We start from the raw sequence: 24205 nt of genomic DNA, 5'->3' as shown, positions 1-24205 counted from the left end.
GACGTTCACCATCATGGTTAGCTCAAACATTGTCCATAGTTACTGATTTGTATTTGTGATTGTTTTTGGAAAATAAATGGATATACGAAGATAACAAAAACAAACAAAACCTTTCATTTCGTTTGTCAATTTTTGTTCACATGCCAGTTCCCTGCATTACTATAGCTTTCTTATATTCTTCCATATTTAACAATTACCTTTCCCTTATAGATCTATCTATTTGTATATGATTAATTTTGGAGTAAATGTTGAGAACTTAAGTATTATTTTTCTGCTGTATTTTAGTTAAACAAGTGTGGAAAAATATTGAATATTTCACCCACCCACCCCCATTTGAGAAAAAAAGTGTTTGATTATTTTTTTAAGTTATTTTTTTTTTTTTTTAAGTAGCCAAACTTGTTTCTTTTGAGTATTTCAATTGTCATGAGTTTCTTAGAATCTTATGTAATTTTGATAAGAAACAAGTAGTTTCCATTGAAATTTTACTCAGAACATTTTCAGCCATTTTTTTTTTTTTTTTTTTTTTTTTTTTTTTTTTTTGTAATAGTATTGTGCCATTGATTCAATTTAAACAATTTGGATGAAAAAAATTTTTTTCTGAAGAATCCAAATGTCAAAATGATGTCAGTTTTTCAGTTGCTGCAGTTTTATATAGATAACAATGTTAGCTACTCATAATTCTATCATGTTATATGTAAAATTAAAATAAAAACTATTCGTTTATCAACATGCATTCTTAGATTTTATGACAATTATATAGAGTACCCACCCATATCAAAAATAATAGGATGCTTTTTTTTTTTTTTTTTTACTGGCGGTGTTTCTTTTAAAGAAGTATTAAAAATTGTGTAGGATTTTTTTTTTTTTTTTTTTACAAGAGTCATTACTTATCAAGGCCCAAAGGTCACTTAAGGATAAGGATTTAATAAGTGTATGGTAGTTATCAGCGTAGCAATCGTTAGTAGTGAGAATTTGATATAATTTGATTATTTAAAGTGACAACTCTGCAAGAACTTGTTTACATTGGACTTGAAGATAATCATATCTTTTGAAAGCATTATTTTGTAAAATTAAATTTGAAAATTTTAGAAAACCAAGTAATGCTGTGTAACTTTTTATTAAATGAAAAATTACTTTTAAATTATTTTTTCTTTTCTGAGGCTTTCAGTGACAGCCACTCTTACCAAAAAAGAAGACTTTATTTTGTAATTTTCATGCCAACCATGCAAAGCACATTGTAGTTGACTTTGCTACAACTGTTAAGGAGATTGAATGTACAATCCTCTAACTCTAACCTCCCCCAACCTAGCAACACCAACAAAAAAAGAAAAAAATGACAAAATAACAAATAATAAAAAATGATACAGCATTATTTGGTTTTCTAAAAATTTTTAATTTAACAATATAAATTGTATTATGCAGCAATCAAATTGGAAATTTCTGATTCTTACAAATAATTGCTTTATTTTTCAGAGTTGGTGATCCAGGAAATTCTGAAAATGGTCAACAGAAAGGTTTGTAAAATTTAGTTTTCCCTTTTAACCATTACTGAAAATATATGCGGTTTATATGCTTAGGCTTAATAATTTATAACTTTATTAGCAGAAGCATCTGACATTGCCTGAGAATATAAGGGGTTGTTATATATTAGACAAAGAAAACTGTCACAAATAGCAAGCATTAAATAGCTTGTTTGCTGTATAAAATTTGAATCTGTAAAGCTAGTTCTTGTGGTTTGGATAGAACTTGGCATAGTATACTGCATGCTCTTTTTCGACTGCATCTTGGTCACTGTTAATTACACATAAACATGTATATAATGTTATTCTCTTTTTTTCACATTATATATGTAAGCAATATCGATGCTATCTACTTCTAAACTTCTCAACCAGAATAAACCCAACCCATGTTTGAATGTCTCAAAAGGGATGATTTCAGTAGCATTTTCAATGTCTTTTATTTTATTTTTTTCCCTTTTCTTTTTGCTTCCTTAATTAAAATTTTGTTGGAAAAAAGTGAAAGTTGCTTTTGAAACTAAACAACACTTTTTTTCTTTTTTTTTTTTTAATATAATTTGCACAACTAGCATAATTGGAGATCTATGATTAAATGGATCTGCAATGTGAAATCTGATCAAATCTAACACCTCAGGTTAGAGGATTTTCTGAGAACACTACATTCACCCAGCACAAAGGATATCCTAAGAATGGATTTGTTACATTGGTATGATCATGTGGTATGTTCATCCTCCGGGATAAATCTCTGCAAAAGCATGGAAGTCTTAAATTACAAAAAGGTTGGCTAGCCATGGAAAATTTGAAATCAAGTGATTGAGCACAGTGAAATTTGGAGACAGTTGACCTGCTGAACCATGCACACTGGAGTCGGCTTGCGCAAAATAAGAAAATGTCTGACCCCAGAATGAAGAAAGTGATTAATGAATAAAAGATAACTCCACATGTGCATTAATCTAGTTCAAATCTAAATTCTATCAAACTTCTATACTTCTAAAAATCACTAGTATGTCAGATTTGTAAAATTGTATTCCTTTTTTGTATATATGTGTGCATGTGGAGATGGGTGTATATTATGATATTGTATTTAGTATTTTTGTAACGTTTGTTAACACGTGTTGACGTTTCTATGAAAGATCCAGCTCTTTTAGTGTAAAATAGACGTTTTAGTTTCTTTTTTTATAATGTTTATTGAATAAATGCCGAAAATTTCGTTAAAATTGGATAAATTGTGAGATTTGAAGGTTTAAAAAAGATTTTTTTTTTTTAATCTCTTCAAGAATTAACACAATGTTTACAAAAACTAGTCCACTAGTAGGGACCCCTTATAGATTGGGGGAGACCTAGAACCCGTTGGTACTGTAAGCTTAATTAACTTATAATTAGGGCTATGATAACAGAATATTCTTTTCATTGTTTTGACTCCTGAATATCTATCTGACACTATTAGACACAGTTATTCAACAGAGAACTGCATTACTCTATATAAAAACATATCAAGATACACACTCAAGAATCAAAACAAAGAAAAAAAATATGCTGTTGTCCTAGCCCTACTTATAATAAATCGTCTGTCAATCTGTATTGCTAAATATTCAGCAAACAAACACAAATGATTAACAAACATGTTTATTTTGTAAATATTCTACAGAAAGCCAAAACAGTTTCACAATGCAGCCTGCTTTGATTAGCTTGTTTAATCGAAGGGATTCGGATGAGTTGACCAATAAAGAAACCATCAAACAACATTTGTGGAACATTCACTTCTCTGAATATGGAAAGTAAGTGGTATTCATATTCATTGTGTTCATTTTTATTTATTTTTTTATACTAAGAAGTTATCACTTATCAAAGCCAAAGATTACTCAAGGATAAAGTTTTAGGCAGACATACAAACATGCATACATACATACATTTTAAACAGACAGGAGAGATTTATATAATAGGCTAGCCTGGGTGCCCGGCGTTGCCCGGGTGTTTGGAAGTGTGCATTGAGCAAAAAAAAAAAGTGTTAGTAGGTAGGCAGGCTCGAACCCGTACCCATGAAGGAGGAAAAAAAAGTGAAAGAAAACCTGACGTCTTACCACTACTCCATGACGTGACCAGAAGTTCGAAACGTTAAAAATGGCGACGCAAAAAAAAACTCCTTGTAGAAAACTGCCCAGTTGAGAGTGAAGGAATTATTGTTTATAGCCAATTTTTGATATTTGTCGTGCGAGGGGTTGACCTTCAAAACGAGACCGATCTCGTGAAAATCCGTTGCCTCTGTCGAAAGTTTTAGGCAGACAGACATACATACATGCATACATACATTTAAACAGAAAGGTGAGATTTATATTATAGATGATATAGATTACAAATTCAACAAACTATTAAAAAATCAAATTCCTTAACTTCAATAAGCAATTAAATTTTAAAATTGTCAGTGTCTAAACAAACAATAGTTCTAACATAAATTATATATTCTATTTACCATATTTCAATTCTGGGAATAGCTAATGCCTTAAATTCCCAAAATTGAAATATGGAAAATATCACTTTACTTTATATATAGGGTGCCCGGTGTTGCCCGGGCGTGTGGAGGTGTGTTGAGCAAAAAAAAAAAAAAAAAAAAAAAGGCAGGCTCAAACCCATGACGCGAAGGCGGAAAAGAAAGTGAAAAAACCTGACATCTTACCGCGACGCTATGATGCAACAGGAAGTAAAAAGCGTTCAAATTTAGCGATGTCAATCAAAAACTTGACTTGCAGAAATAGATAGTTAAGTGAATGAGTTTTAAGTTGAGAATCATGCAGGCGCAGAAATGAATGTTGCTTTTATAGCTGGCTGAAGGCCAGTTAAGCTTCCCGTTTTCTGCCCGTTTTATTTATTTGTTTCCCCATGATGTTGGGGAAAACCAGCTCTCCCTCTCTGGCAGCATCAAAATGAATAGCAATTGTCTGATATGAAGAGTTTCCCTGCCATTGATCAAAGCTAATTGCTTTCAAGACGTCCCGGCACGAAAGGTCAGATGCTCTGCCTTCGCTCCGATTAGGTTCGCTTTATTTATACGAAAAAGACGAACAAATGTGGAAAAGGATAGAATAGAGGGAATTTTTTAGAAGTTGATGTAAATAAATGTAGATATAACAATCGTAGATATTATAATCGAGGGAGTATATAAAAAGTTCTAAAAAAATAGTAACGTGGTCGAGATCCCCCTCTCCCCCAAACAGCCTTTTTTGGGCATAGAAAAATGCGCGCCATTTTTGCCTTTTTATATATATATAGATTATAAACAAATCTTTTTCTTTCATTACCAACATTTATTCTGATGAAGAAATTTCCATTTTCAGTTATTTTTTTACATTTTGATATTTAGTCTGCTCATTGGTTTCTGTTTTGATTATTGTGATACATTAAGTTGAAGGAGATATAATTCCCTTTCACTGTTAAGTCCTCCTTCTGTTACCAGCATTACCACGTTGCAATATTGCATAAATTTTAACTATATCAGTTGTTAATCATTAAATTGATGCGGTACTTTGATTTAAATGAATTGAAATACAGTTAATCAGTTATAATCTAAATGTATTAGCTAGCTAGAATACAGTGTAATAGAGAAATTTGTTTAATTTTTTTTAGATCTGATGTTTTAAAAAAAAAGTGTACAATACTTTCTAAACCGATATGTGCTTCAATATGCTGTTAAAAATTGAACAAAAAGATTTAAAAATAAGACATCAAATGTTTGTATTACTATTTCAAATTTTCTTTTCCTTATTCATTTTATGTAGTATTTTATGCATATTTTTGGCAAAAAAAAAGTTACAAAAGTAGAATTTTACTTTAGTGATCCAGAACGAATTATTTACCTGTTTTACTTTGGTTCTTATACAAAAATTAATTTCAGCTTAAGAATAAATTATGTTTATCAACCAAGGTTTAACTATTTTATTTCTGAAGCTTTCGGGATATATCAGAAACAAGGGTGCATGTTTGAAATGGAAATCGAAAGTCACAAAATCGAGTTTCCATTAAAAAGCATCTACTTGACCCTTATCCTCGAGTGGCCGCTGGCCTTGATAAGTAGTGACTCCTTTGTAAACAAAAAAAACCCTTTGTCACATCACAATTAGTAACATCTGCATTATTACATAAGACATGTACTTTTATGATCAATTGGAATTGTAACAAGACAAACTGCAGTTACCTCCTCTGCTATAATATGAACTCATCTGTTTATTATTAAAGTATAACCTGCAGTTTCTTTGAAAACTATTTTCATTAATAATTTTCTACTTTGTCATTTTTTTGTAATTTTTTGTTATTTTACTAATTTCGACATAACAATTAAGTAGATACCATTGGTTTTAATTTAAATTCAATATTTTCATTTTCATTCTTATTTCAAACAAGCGGTGAAACAAATTATAATTAAGATTGACCTGATAACTTAATCATTTTATATATTAAGTAGCTGTATCTACTCTGTATTGTCTGGGATGCAATGAAGTCATTTTAGTTTTTAATGTTTGTTTACTAACGTTTTAAACATATTCAGAAAAAGAAATAAAATTTATTTCTAAGGGAGACAACTCTTTATATTCCCAAGTTAAAAATATGAGTTATTTCCTTTACAAAATGTAATTTCTTGATTTAACTAAAAGTGTTTCATAATCTAGGTTGTCTTGGCTGGACTATGTAATTTTTTAAAAGAATTGTAATGAAGTACATAATTATATTGTCAACAACATAGTACAGTAATAACAAATGAATATTGGTTGTTCAGAAAGAGTTTGGTTTGTCAACTTAAATGCGGGTTGGGTTTGACTTGAAAAAGTGATAAGATAACATTACAAATATTATATAACGGGATTTATGGCAAGTGCTTTGATATTTTACTTGTATTAAAAAAAATTGCTAATGCATTCTTTTTCTATTTATTTTTCATTTAATAGGGGAGTCTGCATGTATCGTACTTACAAAACTCGTGAATTAATCTTAAAGGGAGTCCCAGATAATTTGCGAGGAGAAATTTGGATGACATTTTCAGGTGCTATTAATGATGTAAGTCTTTTGTTTATTTTTTTATTTTTATTTATTTTTTTTCTATTTTTAAAGTTTTTTCTTTAATCCCCCCTCTCACCTCTCCATGAAAACTGAAAGATGAAGTAATAATTTTCTTTGACAATAATTTTAAAGTAAAAAAAATAATGTTAATTCGATAGGAAAAGAAAGAAGGGAAATTTTCCATACGCTTACATCTATTTGCCTCAAATTCAGTGAAGTTGTAAAAGTCTACATGTTAACAGCACATCATGCCTGTTTGATGATATGGTGTAGATGATGCATGTTTCTTTTGATAAATTTTCACTGGCAAGCAATAAAGGGAGTTAACTTATCTTTGTTTACACTATAATTTGAACTAGTATTAGTATTATTCATGAACATAAGATTTGCTGATAACTCAGCATTAGAAAACCTATTAATCGTCCGAGTAATCGGTAATCGGCCAATTTGCTAATTGGTACCTAATGTGGGAGGAATTAAATATTAAAATACTGTTAATAAAAGCTTCTGTAACTGAAGTTATAATAAAAAAAATTGGGAAAGTAATCGATTAATGTAGAAAGGAAAAAGATAAAGCTTGGAAAAATGTTGATCAAAAAGTGTGAAAATCTTAATCGTAAGACATACCATGGGTTGCACAAGGCAGTTGGCCAATAATGTAAGAAGCTTTGCTAATCACAAATTGCAGAATGTTACCTTGTCCATATGTCACCATTTCAGTTAAGAAGTTAACAAATAATTAAATTAGCTAAGAGAATATTAATCTCTTTCTCCTGAGTCAGTTCTCTCCAAAATAAAACCCTTTAAGGAAACCTTCAGTAACGTCTCTCTGTAGTTCTTTCTGCATAAAAAAGAAGAAACTATGATCACAAGCCCATGTATAAATACTCCGTGTGTAAAAAACATTATGTTGTTAATGAAAATATAAGATTTACCAACTGAAACAGTTGTTGGCAAATTTTTTTTTCTTTTTTTTTTCAATCTGCTCATACCTTTTTATATGGGAAATCAGTGGGATCAGCACATTTCTATGAACTAAAAATGATAAAATTTTAGAAGACCTTAAGATGACATCCAATTGATATTTTGTTTTTAGATAGCTTAAGTGGATTATAGTTAAAGATAAAATTGATTCAATAAATCTTGTTTATTATTTTCAGATGGCTATGAATCCTGGTTATTATGCAAGTATGGTACAACAGAGTGCTGGGAAAAGTAATATTGCAACAGAAGAAATTGAAAGAGACTTACACAGGTGTGAAACTACACTTCCTTATTTTTTTAATGTGTCTTCACAATCTCAATTTTTTTTTTTCTGTTGGTTGGTTTGTAAAGTTTTTAGTTTTTCGATACAAACACCAGCATTAGAAGTGACACCATAGGCTATTTCATTTGTGACACCTTTCCAATTACCTGCATTCACAACTGTATAAAGTGCTTTAAATAAAACTGGAGTAAAACCGAGAATCATGTCTAAAGTTCACAATTTCTCTAAAAGCATAAAATATTACTGTTAAATATTAAATTTCAAAACCCATAAACCCTATTTGCATTTTATTTATGTAAATTTGACTTTTATATTTCGCACCATCATATATTTAGGCAGTAACCCTAAAAGTAAATTTGTCATTGGGAAAACGTACATCTCTATAAATGGTTATGTTTATTCAGTTAATTTCACTTAACCTTGGCTATAACCTTGAAACATATTTTGTTCTTTTAATAAACTAATCACATAAGCATCAAGTGGCTGTATTCTACTTATTTTAGCCTAATTTTAAAAGTATTTCATTTCTGGTAAAATAAAGAGAAAATCAGAAATGCTTTAAAAGTAAGAGTTTATCATGACATGTGAAAAGTTTTTTTTATTTTTTATTATTATTAATTATTCAACTCTTTAACTGGATTAAACACCTAGATCAAATAAACGCATTTGAAAGGCAAACCAGTACTTATTTAGAATTACACTAAAATTTAAAAAAAAAAAAAAAAAAAATTACAGAAAAATCTTTCTGGTGTATGTACTCATCATAGAACAAAGATGCCATATTCAAAAAGTCAAGTAAATTGATCAAGTATTATTTCTTTTTGAAGAAAATCAATTTTTATGTTTTAGCGATTAATAATAAAATAACATGGCTCGTAAATCCCGGTAGTTGAATTGAGTTGTCAACCTTTGAATTTCATCACATTCTAAAAAAAAAAACCTGGTGTCTCCCAGTTCCGTCTTTGCTTACTCATAAAATTGTATTTTCTTATTAGAAAGAAAATACTTGATCAATTACGTGATTTTTGAAGTATGACATCTTCATTCCATGACAAGTACAAACATTATAAAGATTTGTATGTTCTGTATTTTTTTTAAAGTGTAATTCTAAATAAGCACTGATAAACCTTGTTATTTTTCATTTTAATCTTTTTGTTATGCCTAAATGCGTTTTTATTTAACTTTAAACATAGTTTTATCCTTTCTTATAAACTGATCAGAATATACAAAGGTTGATAAGTCAATTATTTTCTTTTTCCAATTTAGAACAGACCTACTTTCAAATTCTGTAGAAAAAGTTTTTCATAAAGGCATATTTCTTTAATAATAGTAATATAACATTAACCAAAATTTGTCTATTATGATTTTATTATAAAAAAAAAATCTGAATTATTGATGAAAGTATCAAAACTTATTGATGATGATAAAATGATATTTATGTTCTTCTGAATGATGACGATTATTATTTTAAAGATCACTTCCTGAACATCCTGCATTTCAAACAGACTTGGGCATAGGAGCTTTAAGACGAGTGTTGACAGCCTATGCATGGAGAAATCCTACTATTGGTAAGAATACTTTAACTATTTAAGAGTTACAATAGATCTATCTTGAGATTTGATTACAAAACCTATCAATTTTGATTATTATAATTATCTTAGTTAATGGATATCTTAAATTTTAAAACATCCTCATATTTACATCCTGTTTTTTGCTTTTTGTAAAAAAATAAAAAATAATGCTTGAAAATTAAATGTTTCTGTTTCCCATTTTTTTTTTAACCTAATTTTTTAAAAAGATTCTTAATCTAAATTTCTAAGATGAATGTTGTTGAGGAATCAATACTTGAAATATTTATCGCCTCCATTCAGTCTTTATGGACAATGGATACACCTTGTAAGGGGTTCTGCACATGTAATTGTAAAGTAATCTAATCACACTTCTGAGTCAGCATAGCCAGATTCCAGTGGCAAGGAGAAATCCAGGATGACTGGAAACCATACTGAGATAAGCGAAAAGCACAAACAGCACCTGGTATTCTCAAATGGTCACCCATTTTAGTACTGACCAGGTTTGATGTCGCTTAACTTCGGTGATCTAACAGAAATTGGTGTGTCACTGTGATTGTATACTGTATGTTCTTGAAATATTATGAAACAATAATCATCAAGCATTAATAAAATCGGTAAAAGGGAAACAATCTAATTGATGATGACTTCCACTTTTTAAATTGGAAATAGATAAAAAAATGATGATAAAAACAAAAAATGTTGCTCGTTATATTTTATGTTTAATGGGGGGCAATTAATAATTTAGTTTCACCATTTTGTTTTATTAATGCAAGAATATCAAACTGGTTCTTATAATAGGAATGCTTTTTATTTGAATATATTTTTTAATATTGAAATATTTTTTAAAATAATTTTGAAAATATTTTTAAATAGTTTTTCTATTTTTTTTTTAAATTAGAATGTTTTTTATTTGAAAATACTTTCTAAATAATTTGCATTGAAAATACTTATAAATACTTTATTGGTCTCCTGACAAAAGAGGGATTGGACCTAGTAATTCACTCTTGTTTCACTTTTCTCAATAACCATGCCTTGGATTTTTTGGAAAATTTGCACAAACATTAGTCATTTGAAAGTAAATTTTTACCAGAACGGATTTTGCGGGATAACTCTGGTTGCTGCCTAGAGAGCGTAATAGGGATAAAATTGCAGCAAAATCGCTCATCCATTTTCTTAATAACCACACTTTAAATTTTTTTGAAATTTTGCACAAACATTAGTCATGGTGAAAGTAAATTTTTGCCGGAATGGATTATTCACTTCACACATGCTTGGCTTGTTTTAATTCTACCAAAATCTCAGCAGGTGAAAATGGACTGTTTTATATAACACTGCTTGTCAATTTGACTTTTTTCTCTTCCATCATAAGATCAAAATTAATAAAGTATAAGTAACTAATGATCCTACTCGGTTTGACCTGAGATAATAACATCAAATTTCTGTAAAACATTGTGTAACAGATGTGTATTTCGCTAAAATAAAACTTTAATTCAAATGATTTGGATTTCTGGTTAGAAATGAATCACCCCCCCCCCCCTTTTGGTAGGGCATTATCAGAATATACTGACTGCCCCCCCCCCCCATGTGGGGATCTGCATACTTGGATAAGAGAGGAAAAAAATCTTGAAAAAATTATTAACATCAATGACTTGTGCATATTAAACAATAAATACAACACATACTTTCATCCCGCTTCAGGCACCTACTCGGCACCAGATCTATCATTGTGTGACCCCATTATTTTCATGGACTACAACTGGAAGGTTTTAGAAGATTCATGAGGTAGCGACCATTTCCCAGTGGTTTTAACAAATCTGAAAGCACAAAAAAACCTCTCTCCCAATGGAAAATTTAAAAAAGAAAATTGGAAGGAATATAAAAAAAATGCCAACAAAAACTCTCAGGAGGAAAACCCAAATAAATCTATAGAATATTTTTCTAAAACATTACTAGCTATTGGATATGAATGTATGCCTAAAAGTAGCAGAACTAACAAAGAACAAAGATCCTGGTTTAACAATGAATGCTAAAAAGCAATTCACCTATGTAAAGCTACTTTACGAAAATTCAACTCCCAACCAATAAAGCACAGTCTAAACCTTTTTAAGCAAAAAAGAGCAATAGTTTGTAAAGTTATCAGAGAAGTAAAAAGAACATCATAGAAAGATTATATAAATAAAATAAACTCCAATACAAACCCCAATACAAACCCCAAACAAGTGTGGAATATGGTAAAGAAAATTTCGGGTAAAACTTACCCTCCCCTTTTAAATCATTTACTACAAAACGACATAAAATAACAGACAAAAAATATAGCGGATCTTTTCAAAACAATTCAACCAGTAAAAATTACAGTCAATCCTTCCAAAAGACAAAACAAGATACAGAAAAAAAGTTAAACAAATTAAATTTCAATTCGAATAACAAAGAAAAATGCAACTATCCTTTTACTAAAAATGAACTAAAAGCCATAAATGAAGCACATAATAAAGCTACTGGTGCGGATGAAATACATTGAGTTTCTGAAATAACTTACTCCCATTTTTTAAACATTAATACAGCAGATCATCAAAGTTAAGCAATGTTGAGCCTAGCTAGTACCAGATGGGTGACCATTTGGGAATTCTAGCTGTTATATGTGCTCTCCAATTATCTCAGCATTATTTTCAGTTGTCCTGAACCTCCCTCCACTGGTATGTAACTATGTCGACTCGGGAGAGGTGTGGTTGGAGATTGCGCAACTCTTGCCACAAAAATTTCATGCGCAGGCACCCTTACCGTGGGTATCCATAGTCTGTCAAGATTGAAGGAAGCAACCATTATATAATTTATATTATATTGTCTCCTCATAAAATAAGACAATTTCACATACTTGCCATGCGGATGTAGTTTTCATAATTATTAGTGTTCTTATTTACAATGTCTCCCCGCGGGACAGTTGGACACCAGGGTCGTTTTTTAATGTGGAAAAAAGGAACAAAAATAAAAATTGTCTCAGTCGTGAAGGATTTCTCCTCCACTGACAGAGAACAAGAAATTGAAGTGCAGAACAGATACTACACTTTGATCTTGACCCGATTATTAGTGTTGGGATGATGAATTGAGAATTAAAAAAATCTAAACTTCTTCGGGTATTTGTATCTGAAAAAATTGTGCCTATTTTCCAGTGCCAAAAAAACGGTTCTTTTAATTACTTTTTTGTATGTTTTTGTTTTAAACTTAAGTTTTAATATAACTTGTATTACTGATGAAATGATAATATATCTATTGATTTTAAACTACAAGTGAAACTGAAATCTATAGATCACCCCACAAGTGTATTCATATTTTTGCAAAAGTATATGAACAAAATATAATTGCAAATTGCTTAAAACTTCTACCCAGTCATGGCTGACAGAATGAGAGTGTGCTACCACCATGAATCAAATTAAGGGTTCTGTTCGAATTTGACAAGATACATTTGAAATAGTTCGGAGGTTACATCAATCAAAATGTTGTTGAAATAACACTAAAGAAATAATATAGACATTAAATATATTTTATTTTGAATTTCTTAAAGGTTGACCCATTCTGGTTTTAATAATTTGACTATACTATACAATTTGACAAAATAAAAATGGGCCTTCCTCCATCCTTTCTTTTCTAAGGTTATTGTCAAGCAATGAACATTGTGACCAGTGTTTTGCTTCTTTATGCCAACGAAGAAGAAGCTTTTTGGTTACTCACTTCCCTTTGTGAAAGACTGCTGCCTGATTATTATAACACCAAAGTTGTTGGAGCTTTGGTTGACCAAGGTAAATAATACATGATTTATTTTCGCATTATGTTTACAACTTTGTTTTTTTTCTTGTTTTTAAGTATCTATCTATGTATGCACTGGATCTTATTTCTCTTTGTATAAAATGGATGATGTTTTAAGGTGATTCGCTAAACAGGTGAAACACATTTGGAAAAGATCTTGTATATCAAATTCTGAAATAACAAAAAGATGTCATGCATTAAAAGTTTTTTTTTTTTTTGTTTTTTTTTACATGGAAGTCACCACTTATTAATGCCCAAAGGCCACTCAAGGACAAGAATTAATGAGTGTACAGTAATCACTATGTCAACAGCATGTTAATAGTTAGTGGTGGAAATGGGGTAGAAATGGATTATTTAGTGAGGGGGCTACTCAGCAAAAACTTGTTTACATTGGACTTGAAGACTGCCATATTGTAGTTAGCTGGAAAGCAGATCAGTGGAACAGTTCCACCTGCGGGCAGTTCCAGGAAAGAAGCTTTTTTTCATAGAATTTGTTTAGATTTAGGTACATTTTTATTTTTAAAAATATCTTTTACAAAAATAATACGTTTTTTTTGGGGGGGGGTGCATAAAATGATAAAATGTTATTGTTTCACTTTTTCAAATTTGATTTTAGTATTATAAAAAAATATATTACTTTACGAAATATTTATTTTTATTTTTTTTTTTTTTTAGAAAAATAGAATAAAATGCTTTTGTATTAATGTTTTTTTTTTTTTTTAATTATTAAAATATTTTTCTCATTTTATTTATTTTATGGAAAAATAATCAAGTATTACTTAATTTTGTAAAAGATATTTTTTTAAATAAAAATACGTACAAAATTTTTACATATTTTCTTTTACACTAGTGTGATTACTTATTTTTAAAATAATACAGGAACTCCAGTTTAGTAAGCGGAACATTTTTATATCAGTGCAAAGTTTTTATCTGACCTGAGTTCAAGTTACCTGTTCTTATGCATTACCAAAACGGATCAGAGATGACATGTGACCCAAAGCATTACAGTTCATGAATGTGAACAGTATATGTGTGTCTATAAGTTAAGCTATTTACTCTGAAAGTAATGTTATTTTTGTAATTTCATCTGTTTCTGTTTTTATGACATCTTTTGTCATTCTCAACATATGACTATAGTTATGAAGAACAAATTTAAAATATTATTATGAAGTTAATTTTATACCCAGTTTCATAATTTTTTTTCAATAAAGATTAACAGTTACGTGAAAAGTACACCAATTAAGGCTTGTAATTCAAGCTGGTTACAAGTAACACACTAATGAAAGTTGCCATTTGACAGATGCGGAATATAATTTGTTACTTAAGTGTATGTATGTCTCAATGTGTGTGCGTGAAGGAAATGTGGATTTTTATTTAGCAGTAATGAATATTTTTCAAATTATGAGCATCCTAAATGAAAAAAAAAACTATAAATAGCATAATTTTTGATGTGATTAAATTTCTCCCACAACCACTAAGACATGCTTGGCTCAGTTGGTAGTGCTGGACACGGTTACTTAATTCCATTTTCAAGCCTCACCTAGGTCTAGCACTGATGAGGTGTATGTTTATACCTATTAAGTAGTTCTGTTTATTATTGAGAACTTTTACAAGATCCAGAGCTTTAGTATATTACTAAAGCTTACTTGTTATCTTATCCTTGTGCAGAATGAATGATGTTACAAAAATACCATTTATCCTGTCTGTGTGTGTGTGTGTGTGTGTGTGTAGAGAGGGAGAGATAAGTGACTGATGAGTGTTCATTAAAATCAGTGGCTATTATTGAATGTCACAAACCTTGTATAAGATCAAACTATAATATTTATCCTCAGAAAAAGAAAGACCCTTCTCAATTGAGGCAATTTGTATTTTTTACAGCGAAAACAGGGGAAGAAAGAGTTGTTTGATAATATATATATATAACAGATAATGATCCAAGTACAATCTAAATGAATAAATGCAAAAGTTGGGATGCTGTCAGGCGTGAGTAATTTTATTGCACAGTAGAGGGAACCAACTTTTCAAGATCTAGTTCACTTTTGTCCAACCAACAGTATGGGTTTAGACAAGCCCATTCTACTACAGATATTCTACTACAGATATTCTAACTGAACGTATATACAATGCACTGGATAAAGTAGAGGAGGCTAGGGCAGTAGCCGTAGATATATCTAAGGCCTTTGACAGGGTATGGCACGATGGTCTTCTAATGAAAATCAGATTCTATGGTATTATTATGGATGTACTTCAGGAGTCAATCCTTGGACCTTTATTATTTTTGATATTCATAAATGACCTCCCTGATAAAATTGTCTCTGAGATGAGTATATATTGCTGACGACACCATCTATAACAGACGTGAGGGGAAAATGAATGAACACGTATCTAAGGCAATGGCAGAAACCCTAAAGGAAGACCTGATCTGTTGTAGAATGGGGACAAAATGAATGGTCACATTCAATGCTGCTAAGACTAAGCTCCTTTCCTTTAATAATTACGAAAAACATTCTCAACCACTAAGCCATGACTAATTATACATTATCTGAAAGTATTTTATTCAAACACCTCAGCTTAACATTCACAGGAACTAGAGTTGAAACAGATACATTGAGTGCATTGCCAAGGCTGCTGCAAAGAAGGTGGGCTCTCTATATCGTTCTAGAAAGTTACGTCTGAGAGTATCATGTACCTTTACAAGGCCACCATTTGCCCATGTATAGAGTATTGTTGCCACATTTGGGCTGGTGCATCTGCTACTAGTTTCTCCCTTTTAGACAGCGTTCAAAAAAGAGTCGCCAACCTAATAGGTCCCTCACTATCAGCTAGGCTTCAACCGCCGTCTCATCACTGAAATGTTGCATCCCTTTGCCTGTTTTATAAGTATTTTAATGGTAGATGAACTACAAACCTTTGTACCCCCTTGACGTAAATACCCCAGACAAAACAGACAAGCAGCAAAATCTCACCCCTACACAGTAGAAATCCCTAGATGTAAAAAAGCCTTCTACTCTAATAGTTTCTTCCCTAGGATTGCTAGACTTTCAAACTCCCTTCCGGGTTCCTGTTTCCCCGACTATACTATCATGTAGAAGTTCAAGTGTAATGTAAACAAGCATCTTGCTGCTCAACTCCCCACATCGTACTCCTACAAATTATGTCCCAGATAGTAGCCCCCTGCATCAAAGTAGCACTGTGCCTTGTTTGGAGTGAAAATGCAATAAAAAAATATATATTTTAAATCTAAAGTAGTGAACTTTACAAAGTGATAACAAAACAGAAAAGTCAGCTAGTATACTACTAAAACTGGATTTAGTTATTTTGCTGGTATCTTTGAGACTTAATGGACAGGCAAAAATTCTTATAATGATTTTTGTAATTCTTTTTATAAATATTAATGAAGTCACTTAATCTTTTGCATAAATTATTGTTTATTTGTCTTAAAAGGTGTTTTGGAAGAACTCTTGCGAGAAAATCTGCCTGACCTCCATCAACGGCTTGATTCTATGGGAATCTTGGGAATGATATCTCTTGCTTGGTTTCTCACATTATTTTTGAGGTAAGTATAAAATTGTTACAATTACAAACTTTTATTTTTCAAAAGTAATTCTTTTTTTCCTTTTCTTTCTTTCTTTTTTTTTTTTAATTGACATGTTTCAGATATTCTTTTTAAGATATCGTCAAATAAGCAAAAGTTAACATTACAAATACATTTCGGCCGATCTATAAAAAAGCAATATATACATACTTCTTTAAGTGATTCATTGCATTAGGGGAAGGTATAAACCTTCATTTCTTTCCAGCAGAAATTTATCTGTCCATGGATTATTTATAAAAGCTGTCTACAATGAATTTATATTTCACAAATTTGTAACAATTTAAACTCAAATCGCAAATATCTGTGCGTGAGGTCGCCAAGCTAATCAAGAACCGCTGGCAAATGGCCCTGACGGCATCCCAGTTAGTGTTAAAAAAGCTTCAACCAGAACTTGCCCCCATACTTACAAAACTATTTAAGCGTTACCTTAAGGAGAAGTGCTTTCCAACACCCTGGAAAACCTCATCGGTATGCCCTGTATTTAAGAATTCAGGTGATAAGTCATCTCTCTCTCAGTACAGACCAATAAGTCTCCTGTGTATCATGAGTAAGTTGCTGGAATCTATATCAAATAGAGAAGTAGTCAACCACCTCAGCAGAAATAACCTTAGTGGCACGCAATATGGTTTCTGTTCTGTTAGATCTACAGCAAATGTGCTAACGGTTATATCTCATAGGATTAGCGAATCTCTCGACAAAGGCTTCCTTTCTAAGGCAATTGCTCTTGACATATCAAAGGCCTTCGATAAGTTATGACATAAAGGCCTACTTCACAAGATTTCCAGCTACGGTATAACTGGAAATGTTTTCTCAATCATTAAATCATTTCTCTCTGATAGGCTCATTAGAGTAATGGTTGATGGGCAAAAATCAGAGGCCCACAGTATTAATGCTGGAGTCCTCAGGGGTCCAGCCTGGGCCCAACTCTCTTCCTGATCTACATCAATGATCTCCCAAAACATATACTTAAATCATTCGTTGACATCTATGCTAATGACACTATCATCTACAGCAACGCATCAAAGGCTGTAAATGACAAAGTTCTCTCTGATTCTCTCTTCTCTGATCTCGAGCGCGTGGTACAGTGGGGGTAAGAGGTGGTAAGAGGTGGCTGGTTACCTTTAATCCATCTAAAACCAAGCTCCTATCTTTACATCATCAACACTTTGATCTCCATCTGGCATCAATTGAAATGGATGGCTCTCGTCTAGGGGAGGTCCCATGTTTTGACAAGCTTCTGGGTTTGACCTTTACTCCTGATCTGAAATGGGACGTACATCAAATCTGTTGCCCAGGTCGCTGGAAAAATCCTCTAGTTGCAAAATTATTCAACATACAAACACAATTAAACAGGAAAGGTTTTCGGCTGAATACTGATCCATATCTGTACCAAAGGAAATGAATTAACTGATTCAGCAACAGAAACTGCTTTAAATATTCCAACTGATTTAAATTTTAAAATTCCCACTTCGATCTTAAGACATAGATAATGGCAAACTTACTGGAATTAATTTCCCAACAACAAATTATACAAAATAACGCCAAAAATCAAAAGTTAATACCAAACTACCAAACTAAACAGAAAAGAAGTCACAATAGCAAGAATAATAAACGGGTCATACACACTCGCTCATATCTCTTACCATGTCAAACCGCACTCACAATTAAACACATTCTAATTGATTACACTGCTTTTGTAACAATGAGGGATAAAGAAAACCAGTGCTTATTTACATTGGCACTTATGGCGATAAACAATAAAGAAGAGAAACTTTCATCGTGTACCTGCTTGTCACAGAATGAAGATGGTATATTCCAAAAATCACAAAAATTGGTCCATAGTTTTTTGGGTTTTTTTATTTTGAAAAACAAATTAACCTTTTTTGCTGTCAGTCATTTTAATATTCTTCAAATTTTGTTAACTTATATAAAACTAGCGGGGGTACCCGGCGATGCCCGGGTGTTTCGAGGTGTGGTTTTGGGTAAATCAAAACAAAAGACGTTACCCGGGTGTTTGTGTCGGGGAAGGGAGGGGTGTAAAAAGTTTTGGTAAGTAAGTCGGAAGGATTGAACACGAAGCCTTGAGGTGAGTTGGAAAATAAAGTGAAAAAAAACGTGTGACGCTAACCACTGGGCCAGCAAGAAGTAGTAGAGGAAACATGTTTGAATTTATTTAAGTATTAAGAATTGGCGACTTAATGAGGTCAACTTGACGACTTAATGAGGTCAACTTTGACTGTGGGGTAGTGTTTTATTTACTGCGGAGCAGTTTTTTTTTTTTTTTTTTGCTTTTATTATACTAAAAAGCCGAATCCAGACGCAGCGATCAAAAAATGTTGAATATTTACCATTTCAAAGTCTGGCAAATTAAATACACACTCGACCCCCCCCTTGTTATCCCGTAGATATTATCATTTAGACGTGATATAAAAAGTTTTAAGAAGGCCGAGGAAAAAAACCCTCTGCAGACATACACGAAAACGCACACTCACAAATAAACATTTTCGCTTTCATATGTATATAGATAGAAGATGACCCTTTTAAAATAACGTTTACATAATTCGAAAAAAAAAAACATAAAAGAAGTACATGTTATGTTAATTAAAACCAAAAAATAATTTGTTTCGGTTGTCTTTCTGTCATTATCCAAAAAGAAAAAAAAATTGAAATGAATCTGCCCTTGATTCCTTAATGGCTGCTGCACCTCCACCCACCCTCATTGACAGAGTAAAATTTGATTTTCTTGAATAAAAAAAAAAAATAACTTGATCAAATTACATGGTTTTTAAAACATTTCATCTTCGTTCCTTAACTGGTATGTACATCATACAGACTTTTCTGTATTTTCTTTACTTTTAATTGCCGCCATAAGTGCCAATCTAAATAAGCACTGAAAAAACATTAAGGATCTATTTGATAACACCCCCCCTCCCCATATCGTACCTTAAAACAGTTGGCCTTCATCAAAAAATGTCAGCTAGGTAAAGAACTCTTAAACTCATAAATAATTGACATAAAACAACCAAAAGGGGTTAACATGCCATAAAACCCAACAAAACAAACAAACACTTTTCTTTTTCTTTGCAGTGTCATGCCTTTTAATTGTGCTGTGAATATCCTTGACTGTTTCTTCTATGATGGAGCAAAGGTTTGTTGAAACATTTTTTGATTGTTATTTAAAATGTCATATTTTCAAAATCACATAAATTGATCAAGTAGTTTAAGAAAATCAAAATTTACAATTTTTAGTAATTTAAGAATTTTTGACAGCCATTGTTTAGAGGGGGAGATAACTCGATTTGACTTACCCAGATCAAAATCAGCCTTGTAATGAATACTCTTAAATATCACTAAAAATAAAAATGACTTTTTTATATTTAAAAAAAAACAAAAAAACTACTTGCTCAATTTAGGTCAGTTTTCGAATATGACATGTTCATTCCATGATGGATACATATATCATAAAGATTGCGTTTTTAAATTTTATTTTCCTTTGCCACTGCAGCGTGCAAGTTCTTGACTGAAACGTTCATATCAGATTCAGTTTTAACATCACACGATCAATTATAACAAAAAGACTAAAAAAAAGTATATTGCAAAAGCAGTTTTAAAATAGCAATACACACGGACAATAAAATGCTTTGGATAATTACGGATTTCAAGGGGGTTCTGCTAAAATCGTTATATTTTAAAATCCAAAGCATCTTAAGTCCTCAAAATACCACCATTTTGTTCGAAAATGTACTTTCAAACAAATTAATAAATAATAATGTACATTACATATTTTAAGAGTTTTAAGCAAATAAAGTGCTAAAAATGTTAACATCATAAAACAGCGTTTTCGATAAGATTTTGTAATTACCCCCCCCCCCCCCATTTATAAATGGTCGTACTGTGTTTCTCTTAAGAATTTTGTCATGAAATTTGGAAATTAACTAGAAGAGATGTCACTTTTAATAGATTCGGTTGTCCGAAATTCTTTTGACAGCTCATTTTTTTTGTTGTGTTAAAAAAAGACTTCAACATGGCGAGTTTGGAAAATTTTGAAAAAAAATTTCTTTGGACATCCACTGTTAAATAAATCAATCTTTTTACTACATTTATCCGTTAAAAATAAAAATGTAACCGGCTTTCTCGTGTGGTACTGAGCAATTTAAAATCATGATACCTGGAAAAAAATCATTCTATTTTTAAAAAGTATCTGAAAACAATCTGTAGAAGCAGCAGCAGCTACTATCGCTGATATTAATTACTTTACTGTAACCAAACTTTTTTGTTTTTTTTATTCCAGAACGAATTAAAAAAAAAATTAAAGTATGAATATAAAAAAATGTTCTTAGATATTTAGTTGGAACTCATATTATTAGAACACAATTAGCTTAACTAGAGCTATTTGGTTATAAGAATATATAATTTTAAAGCAATCCGGCATTATTTTTGGTCAAATTTAAAAAATATAATTGAAAAACAAATATGTAACGTGTGCACTTTTATCTATTACATTAGTTTTTAACAGGGAATTAAACAGTGTTTTGTTTTTTAAAAAGAAAAACGTAAATGTGAAATGATTTTTTGCTTCATCGCTCCCAATATATTTTTTCATCTTTTTCTTTTTACAATTTTTTCAATGGATTATAATCGACGGGATACTACCCATTTATATATGTATAAAAAAAATACAAAATCAATATTTAAATATCTGTAGTTACAGTTTCTAGTCAAGTTCCTATTTACTTGCCTCCCCAAGAGAACAGTTAGACACAAGGTCAGTTAATGTGAGGAAAATCCAGCCTCCCAAAAATCGTCAATCTGGATAGAAACAACAATAAAAATTGTCTCCGTCATGAAGCACAAAAATACACTTAATGGTAAATTTCATTGCTTAATCTTCTGTTTTAACAAAGCTATAACATTTTTACTGAAAAAGTAATGTAAAAAATGTGACAAAACGCATATGGTCTTAAAGAGGGAAAAATATCCAAACGTGTGAGGCACAAAAATAGTCATTAAAAAAAAAAAAAGTCAATAGTGAACAAAGTGCAAAAGATACAAACAATTGCACTTAAAGGGATGGTTAGAATCTTAAAAAGATCTCTCAGTTAGAATGTACAAATGTTTGGCATTCGGTAGGATACCCTATTTCCAGCTAGAATAAAATAAGGAAATTCCATTGTATGGCTTTTCTAATAGTTTATTATTCTAAATAATTAAAATTTTCATATCAATAATGCTTTTAAAACAAAAACCCTCAATATAATTTTATTTTTGTTTATTTTTGATAATGAATAATTATGAATATATAAAGATAAATGATTATTTCACAAATTGATAATTTATTTTTGTAAATGATATGAAACTTTTTTTTTTTTTATAACAGGTGATTTTTCAGATTGCTCTGACAATTCTAGAAAATAAAAGTGAAGAGCTGCTGAGTAGTAATGAAGATGGAGAAGCCATGACTGTCTTAACTGATTATCTGGAAAATGTCAGCAACCACGATTCCACAATGCCTATTGTCATGCACACATCATCAATGTCAAACCCAACTTCATCCAAAAAGGTAAAATGCCACCAACCTCCTACAACATTGTTTGTGCATTTTTGAGAATCATTTGTCTAAATATTAATTTACTTGTATGGTGTCACAAAAAAAACATCATCGAAAACATTATTTAATGAGAAACGAATTACCTCCCTTTTTATCAGTTACAATTATTAAAACTATTTCCTCTCCAAAAATTTTCAAAACAAAAACAATGGCTGTCTGTTTATGGTTTCAAATTCATTATTATATTTCATAATTTTAAAAAAAAGTTGAGAGGAGACTAAATTTTTTTTATTATAGTTTTTGTTTTTAAATTCAAAAAATGTGAAAGTAAATTGACATCTGTTCTTTTATAATTTATATTAAAAATTATTCAGAAAAAAAGAAACAAAACCATGAGTTGTGTGTTGAATTTTTATTGAAAAAAAATGTAAATTTTAAAAATGCTTTTTAGCTTTAAAAGGTTAAAAAAAAATTGTTTTACATTCGTCATTATTTATTTTATTTTTTATTTATTTTCTTTATAAGGTGTTTTAAAAGTTTTCAACTACCGTGGAATTTCCATGGGTTCTGCTAGTTATTTTGAATCTTCAGATTACTGTTCTCATCTTGAGTGTCATTTTCACAATTTTTCAATAGATGTAACCTTAGACCTTCTTCAGGTGTATCTTGTTCAACTCCGGGGAATCTGCCTAGAATTTTTAATGAATCTTTTATATAATCCATGGGGGTAGCATGCTCTTGTACCATCAGCTATGACTGGGTAAACGTCCTAAGTAATTCGCAGTTATATTGAGTGTTGTTTGCACTCAGGCTAAACCTTCAACCTCTAGAAGATTGTAACTTTACAACTGAATTTTATCAATTACTCTATCCACTATGCCACAGGTCCTTATGGACAATTCTAGTATAAATTTTAGCAGCCTTAAGACTATTTTGGTTTTCAAATGTACAGTCTTACAACTTATCTTTTTATATCATTATTTTCCAAGTTTGATACACCTGAGGTTTTATTGAATGAAACATTGTGAACATAACACTTAACATGAGAATAGTAGTCCGAAGATTCCAAATAATTTGTACATTATTTAAAAAAAAAAAATGAAAATTTTAACAAAAACAAATTTCTTGTTGACATTTTAGTCTTTAATTTAAAATTTTGTCACGTTTGTGTCTTTACAGTCATCCATCGATGTTTCTGATTTGATTGAAGAAAGTTATCGTCGCTACAGCCACATATCAAATCAAGACATTGAGAAATTGCGATTAACGCATCGCTTAAAAGTAGTTCAGGTAATGAAATTACATATTGTATATACTCTCAAAAGAATAATTCCTAATTTAAAATAGATATAAATGACTTTGTCCTTTTACATACAGCGTCTGGTATTCCCAAATGTTTACTCATCTGGTACTGACCAGGCTTAACGTTGCTTAACTTCAGTGGTCTAATGAGAATTTGTGTGTCAATGAGATTTTGCTGTAATGTGCGTGTTCTTTTATTTGTTTATTTTGTTTGTGATACATTTGAATGCCTTCAGTTATTTATATGGAAAGCATTTTACTTAAATAATGTGTGTGTGTGTGTGAGTGGTTGAGATTAATTTCCCCTTTCATAAATGTGATGTCCTCAGACGGGAGCGACCATTTAAAAAATGCAGTTATCTAATGACATGTGTTCTATAACTCCTTGATGTTGATAATCTATATCTACATAAAATTTTATGTATATTTTCAGTATTTACTTTAACAGCGCTCAATACATGAGCAGAGCTAGTTAGTAAATTTTGAAAATATATATGGCAATTAAATTACACACAATTTTCTCCATTTCAGCCTCATTAAGATTAATCAGGCTAT

At 30.9% G+C, this 24205-nt stretch overlaps 1 protein-coding gene across 2 annotated transcripts in view; it reads left to right on the top strand.

The window, feature by feature from the left end:
* LOC145293194 (TBC1 domain family member 9-like) overlaps positions 1–24205 on the top strand; it is a 152804-nt gene that overhangs the window by 99117 nt on the left and 29482 nt on the right. For both annotated transcript variants that reach the window (XM_080139689.1, XM_080139690.1), the window contains exons 15-24: positions 1474–1514; positions 3166–3295; positions 6455–6563; positions 7727–7821; positions 9307–9401; positions 13052–13198; positions 16650–16761; positions 19888–19948; positions 22178–22360; positions 23528–23638. In XM_080139689.1, the coding sequence (XP_079995815.1) occupies positions 1474–1514; positions 3166–3295; positions 6455–6563; positions 7727–7821; positions 9307–9401; positions 13052–13198; positions 16650–16761; positions 19888–19948; positions 22178–22360; positions 23528–23638 (1084 nt within the window). The remainder of the gene's footprint in view (positions 1–1473; positions 1515–3165; positions 3296–6454; positions 6564–7726; positions 7822–9306; positions 9402–13051; positions 13199–16649; positions 16762–19887; positions 19949–22177; positions 22361–23527; positions 23639–24205) is intronic.

This window comes from Euprymna scolopes, chromosome 14, assembly GCF_053919585.1.
Source record: "Euprymna scolopes isolate OS-2025 chromosome 14, ASM5391958v1, whole genome shotgun sequence".
Classification (NCBI taxonomy): domain Eukaryota; kingdom Metazoa; phylum Mollusca; class Cephalopoda; order Sepiida; family Sepiolidae; genus Euprymna; species Euprymna scolopes.
This window is presented reverse-complemented; position numbering and strand designations above follow the sequence as displayed.